The sequence below is a fragment of the Ovis aries genome, chromosome 16 (genome assembly GCF_016772045.2).
Source record: "Ovis aries strain OAR_USU_Benz2616 breed Rambouillet chromosome 16, ARS-UI_Ramb_v3.0, whole genome shotgun sequence".
NCBI classification, from domain to species: Eukaryota; Metazoa; Chordata; class Mammalia; order Artiodactyla; family Bovidae; genus Ovis; species Ovis aries.
The window spans coordinates 32,793,086-32,817,234 of record NC_056069.1 but is presented as its reverse complement, the minus strand read 5'-3'; the positions used below and the strand labels follow the sequence as shown (position 1 = coordinate 32,817,234).

General features: G+C 37.9%; 1 protein-coding gene across 2 annotated transcripts; it reads left to right on the top strand.

Moving 5' to 3' along the window:
* Positions 1-1,671: 1,671 nt before the first annotated feature.
* RIMOC1 (RAB7A interacting MON1-CCZ1 complex subunit 1) lies at positions 1,672-22,820 on the top strand. 2 transcript variants are annotated; one of them, XM_042233821.2, is made up of 7 exons: positions 1,672-1,798; positions 5,217-5,323; positions 7,318-7,461; positions 8,651-8,782; positions 12,892-13,006; positions 17,867-18,149; positions 18,928-22,820. In XM_042233821.2, coding segments are annotated over exons 1-7 (882 nt in total). In that variant the 5' UTR covers positions 1,672-1,698; the 3' UTR covers positions 18,929-22,820. The 2 variants fall into 2 exon arrangements, with proteins under 2 accessions (XP_042089755.1, XP_011952377.1); XM_012096987.5 differs by having other exon boundaries at positions 17,867-22,820.
* Positions 22,821-24,149: the final 1,329 nt, after the last annotated feature.

Genomic DNA, 24,149 nt, shown 5'->3' with positions numbered 1-24,149 from the left:
TATGTGTTTCCTGCCCCCTATATTTAGGGTGAACTGCAGAAGGAAGAAACTAGTTACAAAGGTCAGCTAAGAAATCCATTGTGGCCAATCACTTATAAATCACAACACACAATTTCCTCATGTGAACTGAAAGAAAAAAAATGCACAGTGAGTTGTGAGTTGTTTTATTTGGGACCTGATGAGGACTATAGCCTGGGCTGTACATAGCTCCTAGGACCTGTCAGTATATACATGATTTTAGTGAAGGAGGATACTTGTAATCAGGCACACATTTTTGCAAAGGTTTGATGCTAGTCACAAGGAACAGATGTCTCTGTTAAAGACTAGTGGTTTTCCAGACATGAGAAGATACAAGGAATTGGGCTCACAAAATCTTCTGAAAATAACCATCCAAAGCCCTGTTCTGCCAGTTTTTCCCAGAGCACAGCATGCCTCATTTCTGATCTCTGCCCTGAACTCCTTTCAGGGTATGTTGAAGGTCAGTGACAACAATGGCTAGTGACTTCATTCTTGTAAAATGGCAACAGATGACAAGTGACAATTTTTAGTTGGCACCTATTTTTAGTATCCCTTATTAAATAAAAAAAACTAACTTCTGTAAGACAGAAGATAGGATGGAGATTATTCAAGATACACTGTGTCAAATCAATTAATGAAAAAGATGAATTAAAGGTTTGTTTGATCAGAGGCAAGAAAATAGGGAATGCACAATGGAAATTAGCCTTCTAAGTGCTTTGAAACTCACAGTTGAGAAGAACTTTCTTTAAGGGAGGGTCTAGAGATGTGTAGCAATAGAAATTTTTGTAAATGCAAAATTTTGGTACACTGGGACGAGATGAATATGCTAAACGTGAGCTAGACAAAGCAGACCAAAACATAAAGCACACCCAGTTGCTAAAATTCAACTTTAGAAACACTCAACCACACAGACTGGGAATTTCTATCGGAGTTTAGAGGTCCCTCCATTGCTCGCAGATTCTTTACCATTGAGACACCAGGGAAGCCCAACTAGACCCACAGTAACCGCTCAGAGATTTGGATGTGCTCCAGAAGAGCCAGTAGGGCTTTCCGTATTTTAGACAACCAAAACCAGACATTAACCAGAGGTTAATGTCTGCTCTGTTGAAGAAGTGAAGTCAGTCGTGTCCGACTCTTTGGGATCCCAAAGGACTGTAGCCTGGCAGGCTCCTCAATCCATTGGATTTTCCAGGCAAGAATACTGGAGTGGGTTGCCATTTCCTTCTCCAGAGGATCTTCCCGACGCAGGGATTGAACCGGGGTCTCCTGCGTTATAGGCAGACTCCTCAACGTCTGAACCACCTGGGATGTCCCACAGGGGAATCCAGCGCTGCTGCTGTGTGCTCTCCAGCCAGACCCCAGCGGACAGACCTGGCTTTTCATTGGATCAGCGCGGGTACAGAGCCGGCTCTCTATTGGTTTAGAAAGGGGGCGGGAGGGAGGCGTGCCCTGACATCAATGCCGTACTCAAAGTGCTTACTCAGGGCTGTGGAAGAAGTCCGAGAGGAAGAGGGTAACCCAGAACAACCTTTGCGGGCCTGAGCCAGCCCTTTCTCGGAACTGGGGTCCCCTCCCACCAACCAAGAGAGCTCCGCCCAGAGCAGCCCCGCCCGCACCACGGGATCAGGTGACCGCGGGCCGGGGCGGTCACGTGACTGGGCGCGCCCGCCCGTTGTGGCCATGGCGGCCGCAAGCTCTAGTGTGGCGAGGCGAGTGGAGGAACTCGGAGACCTGGCTCAGGCCCACATACAACAACTTAGCGAAGCCGCCGGCGAAGATGGTGAGGGAGCTGAGGAGAGGGAGGCGGGCAGGCGGGCGGTTGTTCGGAGCTGGCTCTCGACGGCCATAGGGGCTGAGGCTGCGGCCTGTAGTCTATGGATTCCAGGCCAGAACTACTGAAGGTGTTGCGCTTCTGGCCCTAGCTGGGCGGTCTCTTGTCTACCTCCAGGAGCTCACATTGCTTTAAGGCAAAGGCGTTTACTTCCGGACCAGGTTTTTCATAACCCGCGAAAACCGCTGAAATCTCAGGCAAATCAGTGCTTCTTGTCTTTAACTGTCTCGGTGGCGACTGGCAAAAGGGCGAAATCCGGATGAAAGTACACAGGAAAGTTTAAATGAGTGGTTAAAGTTGGATGATGGTACGCAAATAAGTAATGATAGTTTTGCATGTCGTAAAGATAGTTTGGCGTGTATAATAGTTCTACTTTTTCATTGCTACGTTGTAAATTTTTGTGTTGTGTTTTGGAGTCTAAACTCAACTGTAAACAGTAGTCTACAGAAGAGATTTACATTGGCATAATTAAAACGATTCTCTCACGTTCATCACCTCACTTGTCACAAGGGCCCTGTCTGTACTGGAATAGCGGTTTTGTTTGTTTGTTTGTTTGTTTTTGAAATATCTAAGCGGTTTCCTTGGACTTCCCTGGTGGCTCAGACAGTAAAGCGTCTGCCTACAATGAGGAAGACCTGGGTTCAATCCCTGGGTCGGGAAGATCCTCTGGAGAAGGAAATGGCAACCCACTCCAGTATTCTTGCCTGGAAAATCCCATGGACAGAGGAGCATGGTAGGCTCCTACAGTCCATGGGGTCGCAAAGAGTCGGACACTACTGAGCGACTTCACTCACTCAAGCGGTTTCCTTAGGAAAGACTGACACAGAATCACCTCGACGTTTGCTCTTTTTCGTTACTTACCAGCTGCCTATAGGTTTCTACATTCTTACCGAGTTTTGCACCTTTACTACACATAGAAAGTTTAAAAAAATTTTTGTGGGGTGTCTCATTGTCTTCGGAGTCAGAGATAGTAGTGGAACATTTTCCAAAGCGATTGAATAGTTGGTGAATTTATTGAATAGGGTCCATGATAAAATGGCTCTAGTTCCATACAAGATTATTTGCTGGATTTTCTTTTCTTAGGGGTCTGTTCTTAAAAATCCACAAGACTACCCTGAAGTAGTTTCCTTTTTTGGTTTGTGGTAAGTGAATCACATGAATAATTTTAGTTCATGGACGGTAGTAGCTATTCTAGTAGCTATTGTCTGAAAGTGTATCTAAGTTACTTCTAAATAAACTATTCAGTGATTTCCACCCCACTCCAGCTCCATTAGAACCAGTCTGAAGAGATGAAAGAATGTATGCTATTCACTTACCAGTAAACCCAAAAGTCATTCGCATTTTCCAGTGGAAGAGTACTTTAATCCAGTCTGGAGTGAGGGCTGAAAAGTAAAGTATATATTCTTGTTCGGAGGCTTTAAAGTTCTGAAATGTACTAGAATTGCAGTAATAGTGGTCCACGTTCTGAACTGTTCAGTATTACTAGCAAGATTTTCTTATTTTATGAAGTTTAACTAAAACATAGTTCCATGTATTTGAACTTGTATTTTCCAATACAGCAAAAATAATACACAGTAAAAATGTGTTTTTTAATGATATTTATGTTAGGTTGTAGGATTGATAGTTCCTGTAGTTTTTGAATTTGATCAGATACAGCCAGACACTAGTCCATGTAAGAATACTCTCCTTTGTACTACTGGTCAATTTTGGTTCATTTATTTCTCATTGTACAAGCACAATGTGTTTACGATATGGAAATATACCATTAGAGGGACTTTTTCTGGGGACTATGTTAGAATCTCTTATCTTTGCTTTGTCAGTCACTATTTTGACTGAATGGTTAGGAAGAGTTCTACATTTCATAAAAATTTTCTAAAATGGTGAACCATTATCCCTCCACTTCTCTAATTATGCCATGAATTCATGTGAAATGCTCCTTCATCAATGGTTTGATGAATTCATTGCAGGTCTTTACATTTAAAATAATCCGGCAAATTAAGAAAAAAAATATCAACTCAGTGTTTAAAGAAGCTCCTGAGGGGTGTCATGTTCCAAACCATTTCAGTTCACAGTAGAATCTTTTTTCCTGAGCTGTATGGGTGATACTTCTAGACTGAGATACTTCTAGACTAGATAGGAAAGCAGTGCTGAAGAAGTAGTTTTCAATTTAGGTGAATAGTGGACCTTAAAGCATTCAGAATCTGGTCTAGATACAGGTTCGTCCTTACCAGGGAAAGTTTAAGATTGTTGTATTACTGCCAACAGACGTAACTTAAACTGGTGGTGCTTTTGTTTCAACACTGATCTGCTTACCTACTTGTGTAGGTGCTGAGGCTGGAGCAAATGGACCCTCACCAGGTCCTACATTGTCCGTTTACCAGTGAGGGGAAAAGGTTATATATTTCAGGAGAAAGCTACTGAGGGGCAGTCTCAAGGATCTAACTGTCTTGATGTTGGGCTTTTTGTTTTTTGATGGTGTGTGTGTGTGCTTAGTTGCTCAGTGTCCAACGCTTTGCAGCTGTTTGAACTGTAGCCTGCCAGGCTCCTCTGTCCATGAGGATTCTCCAGGCAAGAATACTGAAATGGGTTGCCATGCCCTCCTCCAGGGGTTCTTCCCAACCCAGGACGCACAAAGGTGGATAGCACCTTGGATGCATATGGACAATTTGTAGGTTAGGGAGGAAAAATTCATAAGAAAAGGTGAAACCATAGAAGCAAAAGGAAAAAGGAGTAAATTAGACACTGTAGAGGGAAAGTGAGGATGAGTTGCTTTTAGAGGGTGTATCAGAAATATTTAGTTTAATTTTGTCCAGGTTTTGATTTCTAGGTTTTTAAGAAATAAACTACTCAGGTATATTGTGTAATTTTACTTACAACAGCTATTTGTATACATAAATATGTAAGTATAATTATAGAGTTATAATTTCATAACTAACAGCACTTACATTTTATGAGGCATTTGGTTTAATCAGTCTTTTTCCTTCACAGAATGTATTTATGAAATTATAAGTTTTTAGTGGAAGTCCTTTCTATAGATTTATGTGTATTATTTGTACTCTTCCAATAAAAGTTTTAAATTTAATGGTTAAACATTTTGAATATGTCAATATCATAAACATTGTCAAAGTACAGGCAGATTGTGCTTAAGAAATGGCAACTGAATCTATAAAGTTTTAAGTCCAGCTTTTAAGAAAAAATTTCCATGATAAATTTAAGTAGAGTTAGGCATTATGATATACTTAATGTTTTACAAAAGATACTACTATGTTGTATTAATTTTATCATTTTAGATAATGTAGCTTTTTGTTGTTGTTGTTTAAAAGGCACCTGAAACTCAGTGAAGTAATCATATTTTTATCTCTTATAGATCACTTTTTAATTCGCGCCTCTGCAGCTCTAGAAAAATTGAAACTTCAGTGTGGAGAAGACAAAGAATGTTCAACCCCATCAAATCTTCTAGAACTGTACACACAGGTACCGAATCAGATGGTTTCTGACATATTGTGGGGGCAGGTTGCTTACTTAAGAGGGTTGACTCCAAAATTTAGGTTTAATGTTCTTTATTTAAAATGTTTTTGTTCAAAAAACTATGTATAAGGCATATAGACTTGAAACTGTGAGGCAGTTTGCAAAAAAGTAAAGTTTATTGGATGTGTGGATTATAAAGTCAGGGGAAAAATCTTACAGATAACAATATTGCTTCCCTGTATAGATAATTAAGCAAAATACTCATGTGTGCAATTTCCAAGCTCTGAAAGGTTAGAGGGAATGGAGGTTTCTATAAGGCCTCTGGTTATTTTTTTTTTTTTCCCCTGAAATTTACCTTTCCTTTGGATTCTTCGCTTGACTACCTGTGCTTTTGTTATGCAAGTCCATAAGAACAGAAAACTGTTCCCCCTTCTTCTTTCCCTTTTCTTTCAAATTCAGACCTCTCTATGGACAAGATCTGTTTTCTAGGTTTTCTCAAACTGCTGAGGCAAGTTCACATTAATAAACATAATTTTGAGGGACTTCCCTGGCGTTGTAGTGGTTAAGACTCTGTTCTTCCATTGCAGAGGGCACAGGCTCCACCCTGATGGAATTCCATCAGGGAACTAAGATCTTGCATTTGTGCAGCACAATAAAAAAGCAAAACCCCCAAAAAACATAATTTTATTATAGTAGCTATCATTTATATAGCACTTTATAGTTGACAGAGTGCTTCATATGCCCTTACTTGATTGCCAGGGGATAATAAAGATGAAGTTGTAATAGGAAATAACAGTTATAGGAATAAGAGTAAACTTAGTCAAGTTTCCAAAACACACATTCATAGCACTTAGCTGCCTGACACTGCTTTCTGTTAGGAGATACATGGACATAGTTTCTGCTTTCAGATGTGGTTGAATGAGCCTCTGACAAGTACCCACAAACCCCAGAGAGCTATTGCAGCTCGGGAGAAATTTCCTTCACTTGCTTTCTTTCCTTTCAGAAGGTTCCCTGTTTATCTTACTTCTTCATATAGGAGAGCTGTAAACACTTTTAACTTATTTCTGAGAATAAGGCAAAAGAATTAGAGATATAATTAAAATTCCTCAAACCTTTCTGGAGCTTACTTGTGGTTCTAAATCAACAGGTCCTTTTCCTTAGGATGACGATCTCTCCCTTCCTGGCTTAAGCCTTCTAACACAACAGCACCTGTCACTTAAGTAGTGCTGTGTGCTAGGTCATATTCTAAGTGATTTACATCTGTTAATTCATTTTATCCTCAAGGCTAGGGACTTTAAAAGACAATTTGTCAATGAAGCAACTGAGGCTTTAAAAAAGAAGTAAAATATGACTTGTGTTTGGTTGGTTAGATAGAACTAATAGTAGAACTCAGTTTCCTTAGTCTTCATCAAGTAGATTAAACAGAGACAAGGGACTGAGTAGTTTGAAAGAGCTGACTCTTCATTTGGGGAAACAGGTAATCCTTTGAAGATTCAGTGTACAAAACTGGAGGTAGTGACCTTTTCTTGATATGGCAGGCATTTAGAAAATGTTCAGAAAGTAATATATGCAAATAACAAAGAATATAAAAACCTTTTTATAATTATATATTATTAACTTACCTGAATTAAAACATAAATATCCATTTTATTTTTTGAGGAAAGCTGGATTATCTTAAATCAGTATTTAGTTAAATCTTATGAAGTTTACTATAAATTCGTCTTAGATTATATTTATAGATAGGACTAGTGGAGCTTCCCTGATGACTCGGCAGGTAAAGAATCCACCCACAATGCAGGAGATGCAGGTTCGATCCCTGGGAAGATCCCTTGGAGAAGGAAATGACAACCCATTCTAGTGTTATTGCCTGAAAAACCCCATGGACAGAGGAGCCTGACGGACTACAGTCCATGTGGTCGCAAAGAATATATGTAAGATTAAACTGTAAGAGTTATTCATTCTAATTCAAATCTTTTATACTTTTTTCTCTCTTACTTCAGGCTATTTTGGACATGACGTATTTTGAGGAGAACAAGCTAGTAGATGAAGATTTTCCTGAAGATTCTTCACAGAAAGTAAAAGAGTTGATCAATTTTCTTTCAGAACCAGAAATTTTGGTTCAAGAAAATAATATGCTTCCAAAAGTAAGTTTTGCACAACTATGAGTTATGGTGGAATGCTGCTAATTCCTGCTGTGCTACCCTTAGGTTCTGTGTTTTTTCCTTCTTAAATGTGTCTTTGTCTCTGTTTTAAATTGACTGAAGGAGGGATATATGAGAGTTGAACGTTTCAGACTAATGTCAAAACTAAAGTATCCATTTTTATAAATATGTTTCAGAACATTTTCTATATTGAAGTTATACACAGTGCATAGTCATTTTCTAAAGATGCACATTTGCTATTTCTACTCCCTTTACTTTTGCAGATACTATGTTTTCTTGAAGGTTCCTAGTAATCTTAATGACCACCTCTCTGGTTCTTTCACAGTCCACTTCCTCCTAGACATTTGCTGTCTTTCCAGGGATCGTAACATCCCTAAAGGCCTTTCATGCTTCTCTTCATCTCTGAGAAGCCTTGCTCTTTCTCTTTCTAAGCATCTCACCTTTCTCCCATTCTGGAAACATAGGCACTCCCCAAGAATATCTCCTTAATCCTCTGATAGTTTCTATTTTGTCTTTGTTTGACAACTTGTCCACACACTTTTTACTGCTGTCTCTATTTCGATGATTCCCCAGATTTTTGTATCTAGCCCTGACTACTCTAAACCCCTGGATCAGCAGGGAAATCCATTCATTCAGGCAAATAATTTCTCATCTTCAACTATCTGCTGGCTGTCTCTATCGAGATATCTTTGTTGCTCTCTGTTTCATCAGGGAATACTGTGTAAATAAATAATCCCAAGTTTTAAATGATTACCACATAATAAAAGTGTGATTCATTTAAAGTATTTTTTGTACAAATCTTTTCATTATTTTAATTTAGTAGTAGTAGAAAATGTTTCGAGTAACATATATATGTTTCTAAAAACTTATTTTTTCCATCAGACTATGGAATACTTACATTTGAAATACATTAGAAGATTTAGTTACTTAAATAGTTGAATATCAATTTTCTAGAAATACTTGTAAATTAGAGTAGTTATTTTAATTTTTATGTAGCAGTAGATGTCTATATTTCTAATTGATTCAAAGTAAGTCATTCCTGTGTAGGTTGCTAAATAAAGGGCAGATTTTATGAAATGAATATTTTTAATTTCTCAGTATTTTGAAATTTAGTTTTTATTTTTACAGACATGAAGTTTCTCTTTTTAACTGAGTCTTTGTTGTATTTCAGCACTGCGATTTGCTTGGAGATGAACTCCTGGAATGTCTCTCCTGGAGGCGAGGAGCCCTACTTTACATGTATTGTCATTCTCTGACCAAAAGGAGAGAATGGCTCACAAGAAAATCTAGCTTACTTAAAAAGGTAAAAAGGCAAATTCCTCATACATATTTGATTGTTGGCATTTAAATGTTTCTAAAATCTGTCTTTAATATAGGATTAAGAACCAAGGAGTCAAAGGGTCTGGGTTTTCATTCCAGGCCTGTACTTATCAGCTGTGTAATCTTAAATTGGAATTACTGTGAAGATTAAATAATGTGGAAAAGAAAAACCATGAAATAACATGTGAAAATCCTTTGTAAACTGGAAAGTTTTACACTTTAAGTCCCAGATTTTTATTCTTTATGATATAAGACAGATAATCTGTATTAATTTCTAAGCATATTTTTTGGCCTGAAGAAAACAAAACTTGGTAGTGAGCCTCTTTCTATTAGCAGATCACTCCTAAAGATTCCACATGACCCTGCTCTTAGAAAATTGTGGCTCTCTGATTTTTCTTGATTCTTCTGAGCAAATCAGTAAATGCAAAGATCCTGTCTTAATATTTGTATCACTGTGGATTCTTCCTATCTTGGGTTGGTTGTACACACAGTTTATGTGGGCCTGCAAATAAGAGGTCACAGTTTCAGATGTAAAAATTTGATTGTAGTATTTCTAAATTATAGTAAGTGTATCCATATTTTTAACAAGTTCTTATTGAACATATCTTGATTATCTTTATTGATTTCTTCCTCCGATGACATTTTTGACAAGTATGTTACTGAATCATGTGTTCTTGGTTAGTGATTTTTTTTTCCTTGTTGTTTAGCCCCTAAGTTGTGTCTGACTCTGCAACCCGTGGAATGTAGCATGTGAGGCTCTTCTGTCCTCCACTATATCCCAGAGTTTGCTCATATTCATGTCTGTTGAGTTGACGATGCTATCTAACCATCTGATTCTCTCCTGTTGCCTTCAGACTTTCCCAGCATCAGGGTCTTTTCTAGTGAGTTGACTCTTTCCATCACGTGGCCAAAGTGTTGGAGCTTCAGCTTCAGCATAAGTCATTCCAGTGAATATTCAGGGTTGATTTCCTTTAGTTTGATCTTGTAGTCCAAGGGACTCTCAGGAGTCTTCACCAGCACCATAGCTCAACAGCATCAATTCTTCGGCCTTCAACTTCCTTTATGGTCCAACTCTCACATTCATACGTGACTTATGGAAAAACTATAGCTTTGACCATATGGGGGCCTTTATCATCAAAGTGATATCTCTGCTTTTTAATATACTGTCTAACTTCACCATAGGTTTCCTTCCAGAAGCAGATGTCTTTTAATTTCATGGCTGCAGTTATTGTCTGCAGTGATTCTGGAGCTCAAGAAAATAAAATCTGTCACTGTTTTCACTTTTTTACATTCTATTTGGCATGAAGTGATGGGACCAGATGCCTTGATTTTGGTATTTTTTTAGTGCTCAGTTTCAGGCCAGCTTTTTCACTCTCTTCTTTCACCTTCATGAAGAGGCTCTTTAGTTCCTCTTTGCCTTCTGCCATTAGAGTGGTATGATCTTCACGTCTGAGGTTGTTGATACTTCTGGCTGTCTTGAGTTCAGCTTGAACTTCATACAGCCTGGCATTTCACATCATGTACATGTACTCTACATATAAGTTAAATAAGCAGGTGACAATAAACAGCCTTGACATCCTCCTTTTCCTATTTTGAAGCCATCAGTTGTTCCATGTAAGGTTCTAACTGTTGCTTCTTGATCTGCATACAGGTTTCTCAGGAGGCAGGTAAGGTGGTCTGATATTCCCATCTCTTTAAGAAATTTCCATAGTTTGTTATGATCCACACAAAGACTTTAGTGTAGTCAATGAAGTAGAAGGAGATGTTTTTCTGGAACTCCTTTGCTTTCTTCGTGATCCAGCAAATTGATGGCACATTAGTCTCTGGTTTCTTTGCCGTTTCTAAACCCAGCTTGTACATCAGAAAATTCTTGGTTCAGGTACTGCTGAAGCCTAGCTTGAAGGATTTTGAGTATAGCCTTGTTATACTAGCGTGTAAGAGTGCAATTTTGCGATTGTTGAAACATTATTTGGCATTGCTGCTCTTTGGGATTGAAATGAATACTGATCTTTGCCAGTCCTGTGGCCACTGCTGAATTTTCCAAATTTGCTGGCATATTGAGGATAGCACTTTCACAGCACCATCTTTAGGATTTGAAATAGCTCAGCTGGAATTCCATCACCTTCACTAGCTTTGTCCATAGTAATGCTTCCTGAGGGCCACTTGACGTCGCACTCCAGGATGTCTGGCTCTAGTGATCACACCATAGTGGTTATCTGGGTCATTAAGACCTTTTTGTATAGTTCTTCTGTATATTCTTGCCACCTCTTTAATCTCTTCTGTTTCTGTTAGGTCCATGCCATTTTTGTCCTTTATCATGCCCATCCTTGCATGAAATGTTTGCTGGATGTCCCTCATTTTTTTGACGATATCTCTAGTCTTTCCCATTCTGTTTTTTCCTCTATTTCTTTGCATTTTTCATTTAAGAAGGCCTTCTTACCTCTCCCTGCTCTTTTTTGGAATTCTGCATTCAGTTTGGTATATCTTTTCCTTTTTCCCTTGCCTTTCACTTTTCTTCTTTTCACAGCAATTTGTAAAGCTTCCTCAGACAATCACTTTGTCTTCTTGCATTTCTTTTTCTCTGGGATGGTGTTGGTCACTGCCTCCTGTATAATGTTATGAACTTCTGTCCATAGGTCTTCAGGCACTCTGTCTACCAGATTTAATCCCTTGAATCTGTTTGTCACCTCCACTGTATAATCATGAGGGATTTGATTAGGTCATGCTTCAACGGTCTAGCGGTTTTCCCTACTTTCTTCAATTTAAGCTTGAATTTTGCAATAAGTAGCTCATGATCTGAGCCACAGTCAGCTCCAGGTCTTATTTTTGCTGACTGTATAGAGCTTCTCCATCCTTACCTGCAAAGAACATAATCAGTTTAATTTTGGTATTGACCATCTGATGATGGTGATGTCCATGTGTAGAGTTGTCTCCCGTGTTGTTGGAAAAGGGTGTTGGAAAGGGTGACCAGCATGTTTTCTTGACGGAATTCTGTTAGCTTTTGCCTTGCTTCATTTTCTACTCCAAGGCCAAACTTGCTTGTTATTCTGAGTATCTCTTGACTTCCTACTTTTGCATTCTAGTCCCTTGTGATAGAAAGGACATCTTTTTTTTTTTTTTTTTTTGGTGATAATTCTAGAAGTTCTTGTAGGTCATCATAGAACCATTCAATTTCAGCTTCTTTGGCATCAGTGGTTGGAGTGTACACTGGGATTACTGTGAATGTTGAATGTTTTGCCTTGGAAGGGAACCAAGATCATTCTGTCATTTTTGAAGTTTACCCAAGTACTGCATTTTGGACTCCCTGAGGGTTATTCCATTGCTTCTAAGGAGTTGCTGCCCACAGTAGTAGATATAATGGTCACCTGAATTAAATCCACCCATTCCTGACCATTTTAGTTCACTGATTCCTAAGATGTTGATGTTCAATCTTGCCACCTCCTGCTTGACTACATCCAATTTACCTTGATTCATGGACCTTACATTCCAAGTTCCAATGCAGCTTTGTTCTTTATAGATTGGACCATACTTTTCATCAGCAGAGACATCCTCTACTGGCATCATTTTTGCTTTGGCCCAGCTGCTTCATTCTTTCTGGGGCTATTAGTAGTTGCTCTGCCCAGTAGCATGTTAGACACCTTTTAACCTTGGGGTCTTATCTTCAAGTGTCATACCTTTTTGCCTTTTTATACTCTTCATAGGGTTCTTAAGTCAAGAATACTGGAGTGGGTTGCCATGTCCTCCTCCAGTAGACCACATTTTGACCCATCCATCTTCATTATGACTCATCTATATTGTATGGCTCTGCACAGCATGGTTCATGAGTTACAAAAGCCCCTTCACCACAACAAGGCTGTGATCCTTGAAGGTTTTTTCCCCCATACCCTTTTACTAATTGGAGGGTTATACTTTAAAATACCCTTTAAAAAATTTCAAGGTAGTGGGTCCTTACAGCATTGTAATGCAATAACCATAAGACATATCTAGTAATAACTATTAGCCAGTAGTCTCCTGAGTAGAAATATTAACATTTGAAGTTTCTATAGCTCTGTATTTAATAACCTGGATTCTTTGTTTTTGACTTTCATTTAGTATCTTGTTGATGGAATCAGTTACTTACTACAGATGCTGAATTTTCGGTGTCCCATCCAGTTAAATGAAGGAGCTTCTTTCCAAGACCTAGACACAGCTAAGTTACTAAGTGAAGGTAATATGATTTCTTTTTTTCAGTTTTCTAAGTGTTTCAGAGCATTTTAAGATTTTAAAATGTTTCTTAGATTTAAATGATTTAAGTAAATTTCAAGGTTTACATTACAGACAAAACAATAATAAAAGGCTTTTTAAAAAATTGGAAGTCTTCTCATGTAATACATAAAATTACTGCTAATCTCTGTTTAATAGCTTAAAGAAATTAATTTATCATGTTGCTTTTACTTTCTTTGCATCCCCACCCAGCCCTGCTCAGGCTCTAGGTTTGGCTTCTTGTAACAGGGACTAGAAGTAACTTCAAAACAAGAAGAAATTTACTGCTTTTTCACTTAAAAAGGGTCCACAACTGGTTATGGTGGCTTCATGGCATCAGATTCCTATCTTTTTCCTGTATCATCTTTTGAAGTAGAGCCCTGCAACTTCAGAGGGATGTGCTTTATAGGATTCATATAAACAGTATTTGCCAGAGTTGTGCAACAAGCATCCCTGTTGAGGACATTGCTTCCATTTTCAGTGTCTCAAGATGCTGCTGGCGTTCCTTCTGCTTCAGCTATGTTTCGGTCTCTAGGAATGGCAAAAGGAATTTTCTTTCAGCCAGGTCTTTCTTACAGCCTTCTTAGAAGCTTGTTACAGTACTGAGAATACTTCTGCCAACATTGCACTGGCCAGAATTTAATCACAGAGCTTCATATAGCTAGAAGGGAATCTGGGATGTATTGCCCTTTACATTATACGTTGCCATCCCTAGTAAAGTCTCTTGACTAAGAAAGAAGGGAAGAGTGCATGTTGGATGGTACCTACTGGTTTCTGTCATAAACATCTGTGCACTTAAAAATGTTTGGAACTGGAAGTAGAACATCATTTAGGTTTTAGACTGAGGTTTGAGAGGGAAGAACCATTTAGTTTTAGTGTCTCTTTGTACAAATGGAAGAACTGAGGTCCTGTAAGCCTGGTAAGGTCACATAGCTGATGAAAGATGTTAGATTATATATGCAAACTTTCTTTTATACTTCATGTGAAATTCTGGGGAATTTTGATGAGAAAAATCAAACATGGGAAGAACAAGAAAACTTATTAGGGAAAATTCTGTGTCTTAATTTTAAAAGTGTGTTTTAATTCTTCTTTGTTAACTGCTGTAGACTTTTCCTTTCTATTAGAAAACATTGCATGGAAAAAAAAAACCACTGTGAATTAAGTGCCATTAACATATATGACTGGCTACTGGTGTCCAAAAGTTTCCTTTCAGTTTATTCAGGCAAATGGCTTGTCCTTAAAAAAAACTTGTTGTGGATATAAAGTGCTCCTTCAGTGAGCATGATGTTTTGACAGACATGGTGTTTTGACAAATGTGTTTTGATTTATTCATGAGACGTATTTATTCCAGGTAACTAGTGAATTGATTAGCTGCATTGAAAATGAACTTTCTAAAATTTCCTCACCTGCATGGATTGATTTAAAAGAAAAAGCAGAGATGGACATTAAAGCTATTTAAAGTCAAAAAGGCAAAATATTTCCCTTATTCTCCCATTTCTAGTCATAAAGTTATATATTTTCATGGCCTGGAATTTTTTTTAATCACTATCCTTGTGATACTGGTCTTCTTTTGGATTATAATTGATTACACTTGCCTCTACCTTCCATTGCCTCTTCAACAGGGGAATCAAAGGCACAGATAGGGTCTCTTTTTTTTCCAGGAAACAAGGAAGTAAAATCAGCTCCCTAGCAGTTTTGCCACAGGAGTCAGTCCTCTTGGTGTTGGCTTGCTCCCAACTAAAGCAGTTTGTTCCTCCCTACTTGATTCCTTGAGATGTAGACTAGTAGCCAGGAAGCCTACTTTTCATAGGCTAAATTACTCTTCAGACCCTGGTGGAGTGGTTTTAAGGTTTTTGTTTTTTTTTTAATTTTGTTAGCCAGTATAAAAAACATAATTTGGAATAATAATTTTTTTCCTTTTTTTGGCTGTGCTGTATCTTCGTTGCTGCACAGGCTTTTTCTCTAGTTGCTGTGAACAGGGGGCTACTCTCTAGTTGCAATGCACGGGCCTCTCATTAGAACGGTTTTTGTTGTTGTGGAGCAGGGCTCTAGGGCACGCGGGCTTCAGTAGTTGGGGGCTGCGGGTTCTAGAGCACAGTCTCAGTAGTTGTGGCTCATAGGCTTTAGTTGCTCTGAGGCATGTGGGATCTTGCCAGATCAGGGATCAAACCTGTCTTTCCTGCGTTGGCAGGTGAATTCTTTGCCACTGAGCCACCAGGGAAGCCCCAGAATAGTTCTTAATGCTAATTAGAGTGGAAAGTTCTTTAAGAATCATCAAAACTTTTTTGGCCAGATCTTAATGATAGTTTTCCTGATTTTTGATAAAACTCAAAACAATGTATGCTTTCAGTGATTTTTATGTCTTTTTAGAAGGTGAGATCATTTTGTCCTTTGACCATTACCTGTATGCCATTAAATTTTTTGCTTTTAGAAATTATCAAGTAATGTATTCAGTAAACCTTCTTATTTCATTTCTGTGTTTCTTTATTCTGTGGGCCCTTATAAAAATAGCCTTGTCACTATAACCCTGGAGTTAAATAGGTTAAAAGACTGTTCAGCTGTGTGCATCCTTGGTTTATGCCCTTTATATGCCACTAACAGCCACCCATCCTGGCAGCCTTTGGCTCATTGCTTAGCCCAGAACTTGAATTTCAGATGTCTTGAAGGAGGAGCTCTGAATTGAGATCACTAATTGCCTGGGTAGCTTATTAAAAAATACTGATTTCTGTGTATCACCTTAAGGTTCTGATTCAATATCTGGAGTCCAGGAATCTATTTTTATTACTTCCTGTAATTATGATGCAGTCAGATTTAGACATCACTGCTTCTAGAGAATGCCAGTATGGCCACTTTTTTTTTTTTTTTTAACATAAAAGTCTCTGCCATCACTCTTCATGGATTATTCATCCTCTCCCTCCCTTCATCCCCCACTCTCACATACATGTTCACTGAGCATATGAACAGTAAATAGTGAAGTATTTTATTGAAAACCATGCTGAACTTAGCAGAAAAATCAAAATTTATAGCACCAAAAACAGTGTAACTAGAGAGTAATGGATTCCTTGAGAGAGTAGGGAGGGAGGAATAGTATTTTTTATGTTGTTCATCTCTTTCCTTGGTATTTTGAAACAATAGTTTAGCATAGTTTATGGACCAGCAGCCTCACCGTAGATCCTAAGTCTTTGTTAAAAATGCAGATTCATAGATGCAATCCCATACCTGAATCTGCAAGTTTTGGAGGTGGGAATCCAGCAACCAGCATTTCAGCATGTTCTCCAGGTGATTCTAGTGAATTTTCAGAAACATTCTTTAGTATATAGCTGTTCTTTTGCTCCTCAGAGACACCTTCCTATGGGATATCTGTGTACCTTTCTTAGCTGTCACTCCTTGTTAGTATAAAGGGTGAGGCTAGCTTAGAGTTGCATGTAAACTGGCTGCCAGATCTCCCTTAAGTAAACACTTCTCATCTTCCCCATGTGGCCTCACTTTGTGGGTCTTAGTTCAGCTCTCCTTCTAAAGGTCTAGTCTACTTAAAAGTTCAACCTTTCATTCAGTTTTGCTCCTATCTCCTTACTTTACCAGTCTTTTTAGGAATAATTAGGGTGTAAGATCACAAAAATGAGAAAGGATACGCATTCGATGAAATGCCCTATCTAATATGAAATATAATTCTGGAGTGAAAATTATTAATTAGGGTTGGGGGAAACCCCACCAACTATTCCTTAAAAAAACTGCATGAAATTAAGGAGAGCATGTGGAATCTTGATTTTTGCAAACTGGGGCCTAAACAGCTTTGAGGAGTTACACAAAGTTAGTGATTTTTATCCAGATCCTCTCAGATTCTAGGTCTGTTTCTTTTTACATTCTGAATAATATCTAATGCTATTCTAGCTTTTTCTCTGAAGATTTTGATCTTTTAACTATGAAGAAATGAAGTGAAAAAGAAATGATTATGGGTAGTATGTACAAAATAACTTAATAAGTACAAGGCATATTACCCATAATCTTTTCTTTTCACTTCATTTCTTCATAGTTAAAGAGAAAAAAATCTCAGAACAAAAGCTCGTTAAAATTCCATGAAATAATTAGGGCATGTGGAATCCTGAGTTTTGCAAACTGAGGTTTAAAGAGCTTTGGTGAGTTGTACAAAGTTGATCATTTATCCCCAAATCTTTACTATTTTAGGGTTTTTAAAAAAATATATCAAATTAATAAACTCTGTGTCATAAATGTTTAATCATATAATTGCCTTTTTCTGCAATCATGCTTTCAATTTTTGATGGAAATCCTGCAGTGTATTCCTTTTTCCTGAGAAGATGAAGCATCTTGGATACAATATAACACCTTCAGTTATTTCAAATTATATGGCCTCTAAGGGACATGATTATGCAGGATTGTATTGTAGAAATATAGGAACTGATCCTTGAATATACCCCCTAAATAAAAGTTCTGTTCATGAATGGGACTGGGGGAATCTCGGAGTAGTATGTGGAATATGGAATGCATGTTTCTGGGAGAGGTTCCATTAATTTAGATTTTCAAACAGATCCTAAAGATGATCCCAGAAAGGTGAATACACGAACCTAAATGATTCTTTAAAAATAATTTTTGGGGAGGGTGGAATTTGGCTTCTTTTATAAAGTAGAGATGGAAGTATCAATGAAATGAGGATTGTATTAAGTGATACTTGGTTTTTCTAAGTATAACTGTTAAATGAGAAGGGAAAATGCCAAATGATATAAAAGGATTTTATTAGAGTCTTAATCATTAGGGTTTCTTTTAAAGTTTTTAAATTCTAATCTCTCAACTTAAATGACTTTTCTAGGAATATTTAGTGACATTCATTTGCTGGCTATGATGTACAGTGGAGAAATGTGTTACTGGGGATTGAAGCATTGTGCAGATCAACAGCCGGAAAATCATGAAATGGATACTGGCGTTTCTGGAGCAAGCTACGCCGCACACAAAGAACCTTTGGATTTCCGAGAAGTAGGAGAGAAAATTTTGAAAAAGTATGTATTTGTATGCGAAGGACCCCTGAAAGAACAAGAATGGAATACAACAAATGCAAAACAAATTTTAAACTTCTTTCAGCATCACACTAACTAGTAAGTTCTTCTAGTCCTTTTCAAACAGAAAAACAAAAAGACTCAGGAAATGAAAATTCCAGAAAAGAAGACATAATGATACTGAATTTATGAACATTACACTACATAAAGATAGCCAGCATGGTTACCCCTTTTTAAATGCCATTACGTCTTCACTGTATATTCTTAAACCTGTGAAGGAATGATTCTTTAATTTCTGAAATGGCATTTATATTATTCTAACTCAGCCTGAACTACAGATATCCTATGACTAATATTAAGAAGGAATCCAATTTATCTCTATAAAGATTTTTTCTGTTATTAATACTTCAGATTTTTTTTTATTGTGGTACAATATACATAACATAAAACTGAACATTTTAACTGTTTTTACTTTTTTTTTTAGTCTCCCTCTCTTGAAGTTTGCTACACTTTAGAGATTAAAATCAGGTCACCTCTTTGCTTTGGATATATGCTATGGGTGTATTTAAAAATTGGCAAAATGAAAAATTGTGACTTGTATCCATGTACCATTTTCAGAGTAAGATAAATAATTAAAGACTCCACAGAAGAATTTTTGTTTCACTACATAGTACTAATGGCATTTAAAATTTTTAGTGTTAGGCATTTTATAAAAATTTTAAAATGATTTTTCTTCTTTAGTTTAAAAGAATATGCATGGTTTATTAACCGAATAATGAAGATAAAACCATTAGGTTAGCCTGCCATTAGTCATGTGTCTTAGGGCACATCTTTTCATACATTCTGAAATTTTAATATTTTCTGTCTTTGATTGTAGGGGTGTTAAAGGCCAGTCTGGTATCTCACTGACAGTCTTTCTGTCTACCTCAGTTCCTGTTGTCGTCTAGGGATGACCTGTCTGATACCTTGCCGGTATCCTCAATCTCTGGGCCATTGACTTCATCACATTCCAGGAACTTGACTCCCATGGCCACTCCATGAATATCACCATCCTGAGTTTCTGTTTCTGAAATCTTCAATTTCAGTAACTAATGACGTTTTCATCTTTCCAACTTTTTACTTCCTCATTTTTGTTGATTTTTCTCCCTCTCTTACTTCTTTCCTATCTCTTTTGCTTCTTCAGAGCCTCCTCTTACTGCTACTTTTCTCCTCACCATCAGCCCCTTTCAGAGTGTTCTTCCTTCCCTGTCCAGCCTTGGTTTTCTGGGACACCACATGAAGAGCTTTCCACAGTCCCTTCAGATCCCATCTTCCTCTTGGCCTTCAGCCTAATCATTCTTCAACCCTTCTCTCCATATTGAATTAATCCTATCATTTTCTGGGATACTGAATTCCATGTGAAGTTCCTGCAGCCCTTCAAAGTGGAGTCACTCTAGGTATCTCACCTTCAAGTTTAGAAGAGCCCTCAGCATAAGTCATTAATCTGTCCCTTTCCCACTGTGGCTCACACACACCTCTGACTTGCCTCATCATTTTTCTCTGGCCATATGTCTCCTCCCCTAGCACATGGCTCTTAGTCTTATTTTAACAGGAAATAGAGACTATGAGGAGGTCAGTCTCTGTTTCCCCGCTTTGCCCTACTCATTTTCCCACTTTTTCGAGGAAAAGAGGTCTCCACCTCTTTTCCTCTCCACCAGTTTCCCCACCTTTTCTTTCTGCCGACTTCCTCCTTTTTCCCAGGGCTTCTCTTTTTTCCTGTCTGTACCCTGTGGGTATTGCTATTTCCCAAAGTACTATCCTTTTTCTCTTTTTCTTCCTCCTCCCCTATTTACTTCCTACCTTTCTCTTTTTTTTTCTTTTTTACTTACTCTAAATACAGTTGACCCTTGAACAATGCAAGTTTGAACTTTGAACTACATGGGACTGCCTATAAATTTTTTTTTCAATAGTTAATACTACACTTCTACACAACCAGCAGTTGGTCATATCCTCAGATATGGAGGAGTTATAGTATGGATGGCTGACTGTAAGTTATATTCTGATTTTTTACTGCCAGGAGGATTCATCCCTAATCCCCTCATTGTTCAAGGATCAACTGTACCTCTATGTGATGTTATTCATAACCATGGCTTTACCACCTGTAATGTTAGGCTGACTCCCAAACCTGTACTTTGAATCCCAACTTCTGCTCTCTAAACCTTCTTTCTAATTGCCTATTAAATATCTTCACTTAGACATCCCACAGTAATTTTAAATTTAACATGCTCACACACAACTAATCTTCATCTTTCATCTAAAATCTTTTCCAGTTGATGTTTTCTTTTGATCTTCCACAAAGCAAGGCAACACAGAATGCTGTAATCTGCTTTCTTCTGCCTACCTTGCCAGTCTCATCTCTGCAGCTCTTCTTGTGTGATCATATTCTAGTACAGTGTTCCTTAGGCTCCTTTTTGATAAATGTTCTGATAGAACCTCTTGGGACAAGTGGAGACTTTCTCCCTATCTCTGTCTCTTGTTTATCCTCACACAGCTAAAAAGATTTTTATTTAATTCAGTCTTTAACAGGTTTTGCTGTGAAAATGCCTTTATGCTTTCTAAGCATGAAGATTTAAATCACAGACTACCCATCCTCACTCTACCCCTTTTGGAGCATCATGATCAGTCACAAGTGTACCAGTTCCTTTCCCAATGTGCTGTGTGGTTTTTTTTTTTCCTTTGTTATTATCGTTACTTCTAACTGGGATGCGTTGCCCTTCTTTGTGGCTAAGGGAATATTTTTCCTTTAGGACTCGGCCCCAGTGATACTGTGTCTGTAAGGCTTTTTTCAGCCCTTTTCAGTCAAAGTTACAAGTTTCTTTGTTTCTGCTCCCTGAATCTTCCCTTCCTGAATCTTTCCCTCCCATGTTATCACACTGATTATATGGCTTTATAGTCATTTTTCTTAAGAGTTGACAAATTCCATGTTTTGAAAATTTATTTTTATGCATAGTGCTTAATGAATGGTAGGCCCTTAGTTATACTGTTTGAATTAATAAGAGACATAATTCTTAAGTGCTGAACTCTGCCACAAAAGGGTTTCTGATATGTGATTCCAAACTGCCATGCCTTCTTGTACCAGTGGTTGACAAGGCCAAGAAGGAATTATTCCTCAGAGGAGTAAAGTATTGTTTAGATTTAGAACCAGAGGGAAAAAGAGAACTTTGTCTTCAGAAGCTAGAGACTCAAGTTTGTCTTCATGACCCTTGTGAAACAGCCCTTTTGGGTCTCTCACTGGTTGGTATACTAATGAGGGTACTGTTGTGGTGCTTCTTGTACAACTTTTTCATCCCCCACACAATTGGAGAATAATTTGTAGATCATAACAGTTACAGTGCTTTTTACCGTGATATATCACGAAGCAATGAACAGTCCATTTTTATATGTTAAAGCCTGCCAAGTGAATTCTGTTTCATTTAGAATGGATTAACTTCAAAATACCAAATACTCCACATAAGGAAGGTACTATAATTCACTGATCAAAGTATTACAATTTACTTAGCAACATGTGCCTACTACATGCTAAGTTTTATCCTTAAGTACTGAGAATATAGCTTTGTAAAACATCAGAGTTTATATTCTAGTGGAAGAAGTTAATGCATTTTAAGAAGTAAAAATATAGTGTGGTGAGTAATGAGTGCTATGAATAATTAAGCAGGGTATGGGGTTAGTGTGACTCTTAAGAAAGGTGCTGTTTTATTTAGGGTGGTTGGGAAGACACCTCCAAGCACCTGTCTACTTCATCATTTGTGTCTGCCCTCTGTTTAAACACCATCAAATGTGCCATTTCACATTCAGTGTATTCATAAAATTTCTCTTTGAAAGTTTTGATGCTGGATTAAAGAATGAATCACTTCCTAAGAACTTTTCATTTTGATCACATTTAAAGGGTTTGTCTCCAATGTGGGCCTTACTGTTGGGTAAGTGATAACCTAAAGGCCTTGTAGAATTTATTACACTTGGAGTTCCTCTCCATTTTGAACTCCTTGATGGGTTACTAAAACTTTAACTCTGTTTAAGGAATTTTCATAATCCTTAAATTTGCATGGTTCTCTTCCAGGATGAATTTTCCCATGTTGACTAGGCTTTGAGACTTAGTTAAAGGCTTGTCTGCTTTGCTGCGTTTGTAGGGTTTCTGGCTACTGTGAATTGGCTTGACGCCGATTAAAGTGCACATCATGACAGAGGCTTTCTCTTATTTCTTCGTGTTCAGTAGGGTGAGGTGAGAGTCATGGCTAAAACCCCACAATAAAATTTCCCTTCTTGCCTTGTGAAGGCAAGTAAGTTCCAACTGTAAGCTCCACTGGAAATTCTGTAATACAAGGGGGTATGGTCTCTAAAGGCTTTCTCAGATTCTTTTTAATGCCATTTTTTAAAAACTCACAGCTGGCTGATAGGCTAGTTGTAGATCGCTTGTCACTTTTTTTCTCCACCTTCCAGGGCTCCTTTTCTGGCTCCCATAAGGATATCCCTTCTGCACAGAGTACAGGATTCCGTAGTTCTCTAGCATCGCTTTCTTATATTCTTTTTTTTTTTAACACAGTATGAGCTGTCATGTTGTGAAAGTATTACATTAACATGCGTCTAACGCATCCATAGTCAAAGTGCGCATCACGCATTTGTGCTGCTGTCCTGTACTGTTGTTTGTTTGTTTTCCTACTTCTAGTGAATATTTCCAAGTAAAGTGTTTTGGAGCATATAACATTTTTTTTAAAAAATAAAACTATAATCCCATATTTGTTTTTTGTTTGTTCTTTGTTTTCTTTTATATCGGGGTATTATATTGGAATGAAAACTTTGATCATCTTAATTTAGTGTTTATAACCAAGCACAACCTTATGAGGCCTTTCTGAGACAGATTGCCGCCTCCACCCACTATGTCCTCTACTTGCCTCTTCATAGAAGAACTTCAGCTTCCAAGGCCTTCCCCAAGTTCAAAATATAAATTTAATCAGAGAAGTGAGAAAATGCAGAAACAGTCAAACAAGACAAAATAATGATTGAGCCATTAAACAAAGTCAGGGACCTTTAGTTCCTCCTCAAGGGTTATAGATAATGTTATAAACCATATGCTTTGGGCTGTTTTGCAAATACTCAAACTCACACCACATGGAAGAAGATAAATTGTAGGCTGACCACAGGGACATAGGTCCCATACTGATATGAACCAGAAGGATGTTGCTGTTGACTGCCACCAACCAATCAGAAGAATGTCCACAGGCTGATCAGGTACCTTGCAACTCTCTCCCTTTACTCTGTCTTTAAAAAACTGTATCTGAAAGCCATCAGCGAATCTGGGAATCTTCTTTTGAACACTAACGGTGCATGCTTCTTGTTTTGTGTCTGCAATAAATGCTACACTGTCCTTCACGATCTGAGTGTCAATAGATTGGCTTTAATGCATATAGGCAATGGACTCAAGTTTGGTTTGATAATGTATTGACAGTATTATTCTGATATTCAGATTATCCTGATAACCTTCAGACAGAGTAGTTTAGTGGTTAGGAATATGGGTTCTAGAGCCAGAGGCTTGATTAAACCCCAGCTTTCTTGTTTCCTAGCTTTGTGACACCATATAAATTTAACCTTTTTGTGCCTTAGCATTCTATTGTTTAACACAGGAATAATAATCATACCTACTTCACAGGTTGGAAGAATAAAACGAGTTAATATTCGAAGTGCTTATTCAATAAGGCAGAAGTAGATGTTTTTCTGGAACTCTCTTGCTTTTTCGATGATCTAATGGATACTGACAATTTGATCTCTGGCTGCTCTGACTTTTCTGAATCCAGCTTGAACATCTGGAAGTTCATGATTCATGTACTGTTGAAACCTGGCTTGGAGAATTTTGAGCATTACTTTGCAGTGTGTGAGATGGATGCAATTGTGCCATAGTTTGAACATTCTTTGGCATTGCCTTTCTTTGGGATTGGAATGAAAACTGACCTTTTTCAGTCCTGTGGCCACTGCTGAGTTTTCCAAATTTGCTGGCATATTGAGTGCAGCACTTTCACAGCATCATCTTTCAGGACTTGAAATAGCTCAACTGGAATTCCATCACCT

Bases quoted from the DNA above. Each gene is read 5' to 3' on its own strand.
- RIMOC1 (XM_042233821.2), top strand. From the start codon at position 1,699: ATGGCGGCCGCAAGCTCTAGTGTGGCGAGGCGAGTGGAGGAACTCGGA. The intron at 7,462-8,650 runs GTAAGTTTTGCA...GTTGTATTTCAG, and splicing joins AAAATAATATGCTTCCAAAA to CACTGCGATTTGCTTGGAGA. The intron at 8,783-12,891 runs GTAAAAAGGCAA...ACTTTCATTTAG, and splicing joins AATCTAGCTTACTTAAAAAG to TATCTTGTTGATGGAATCAG.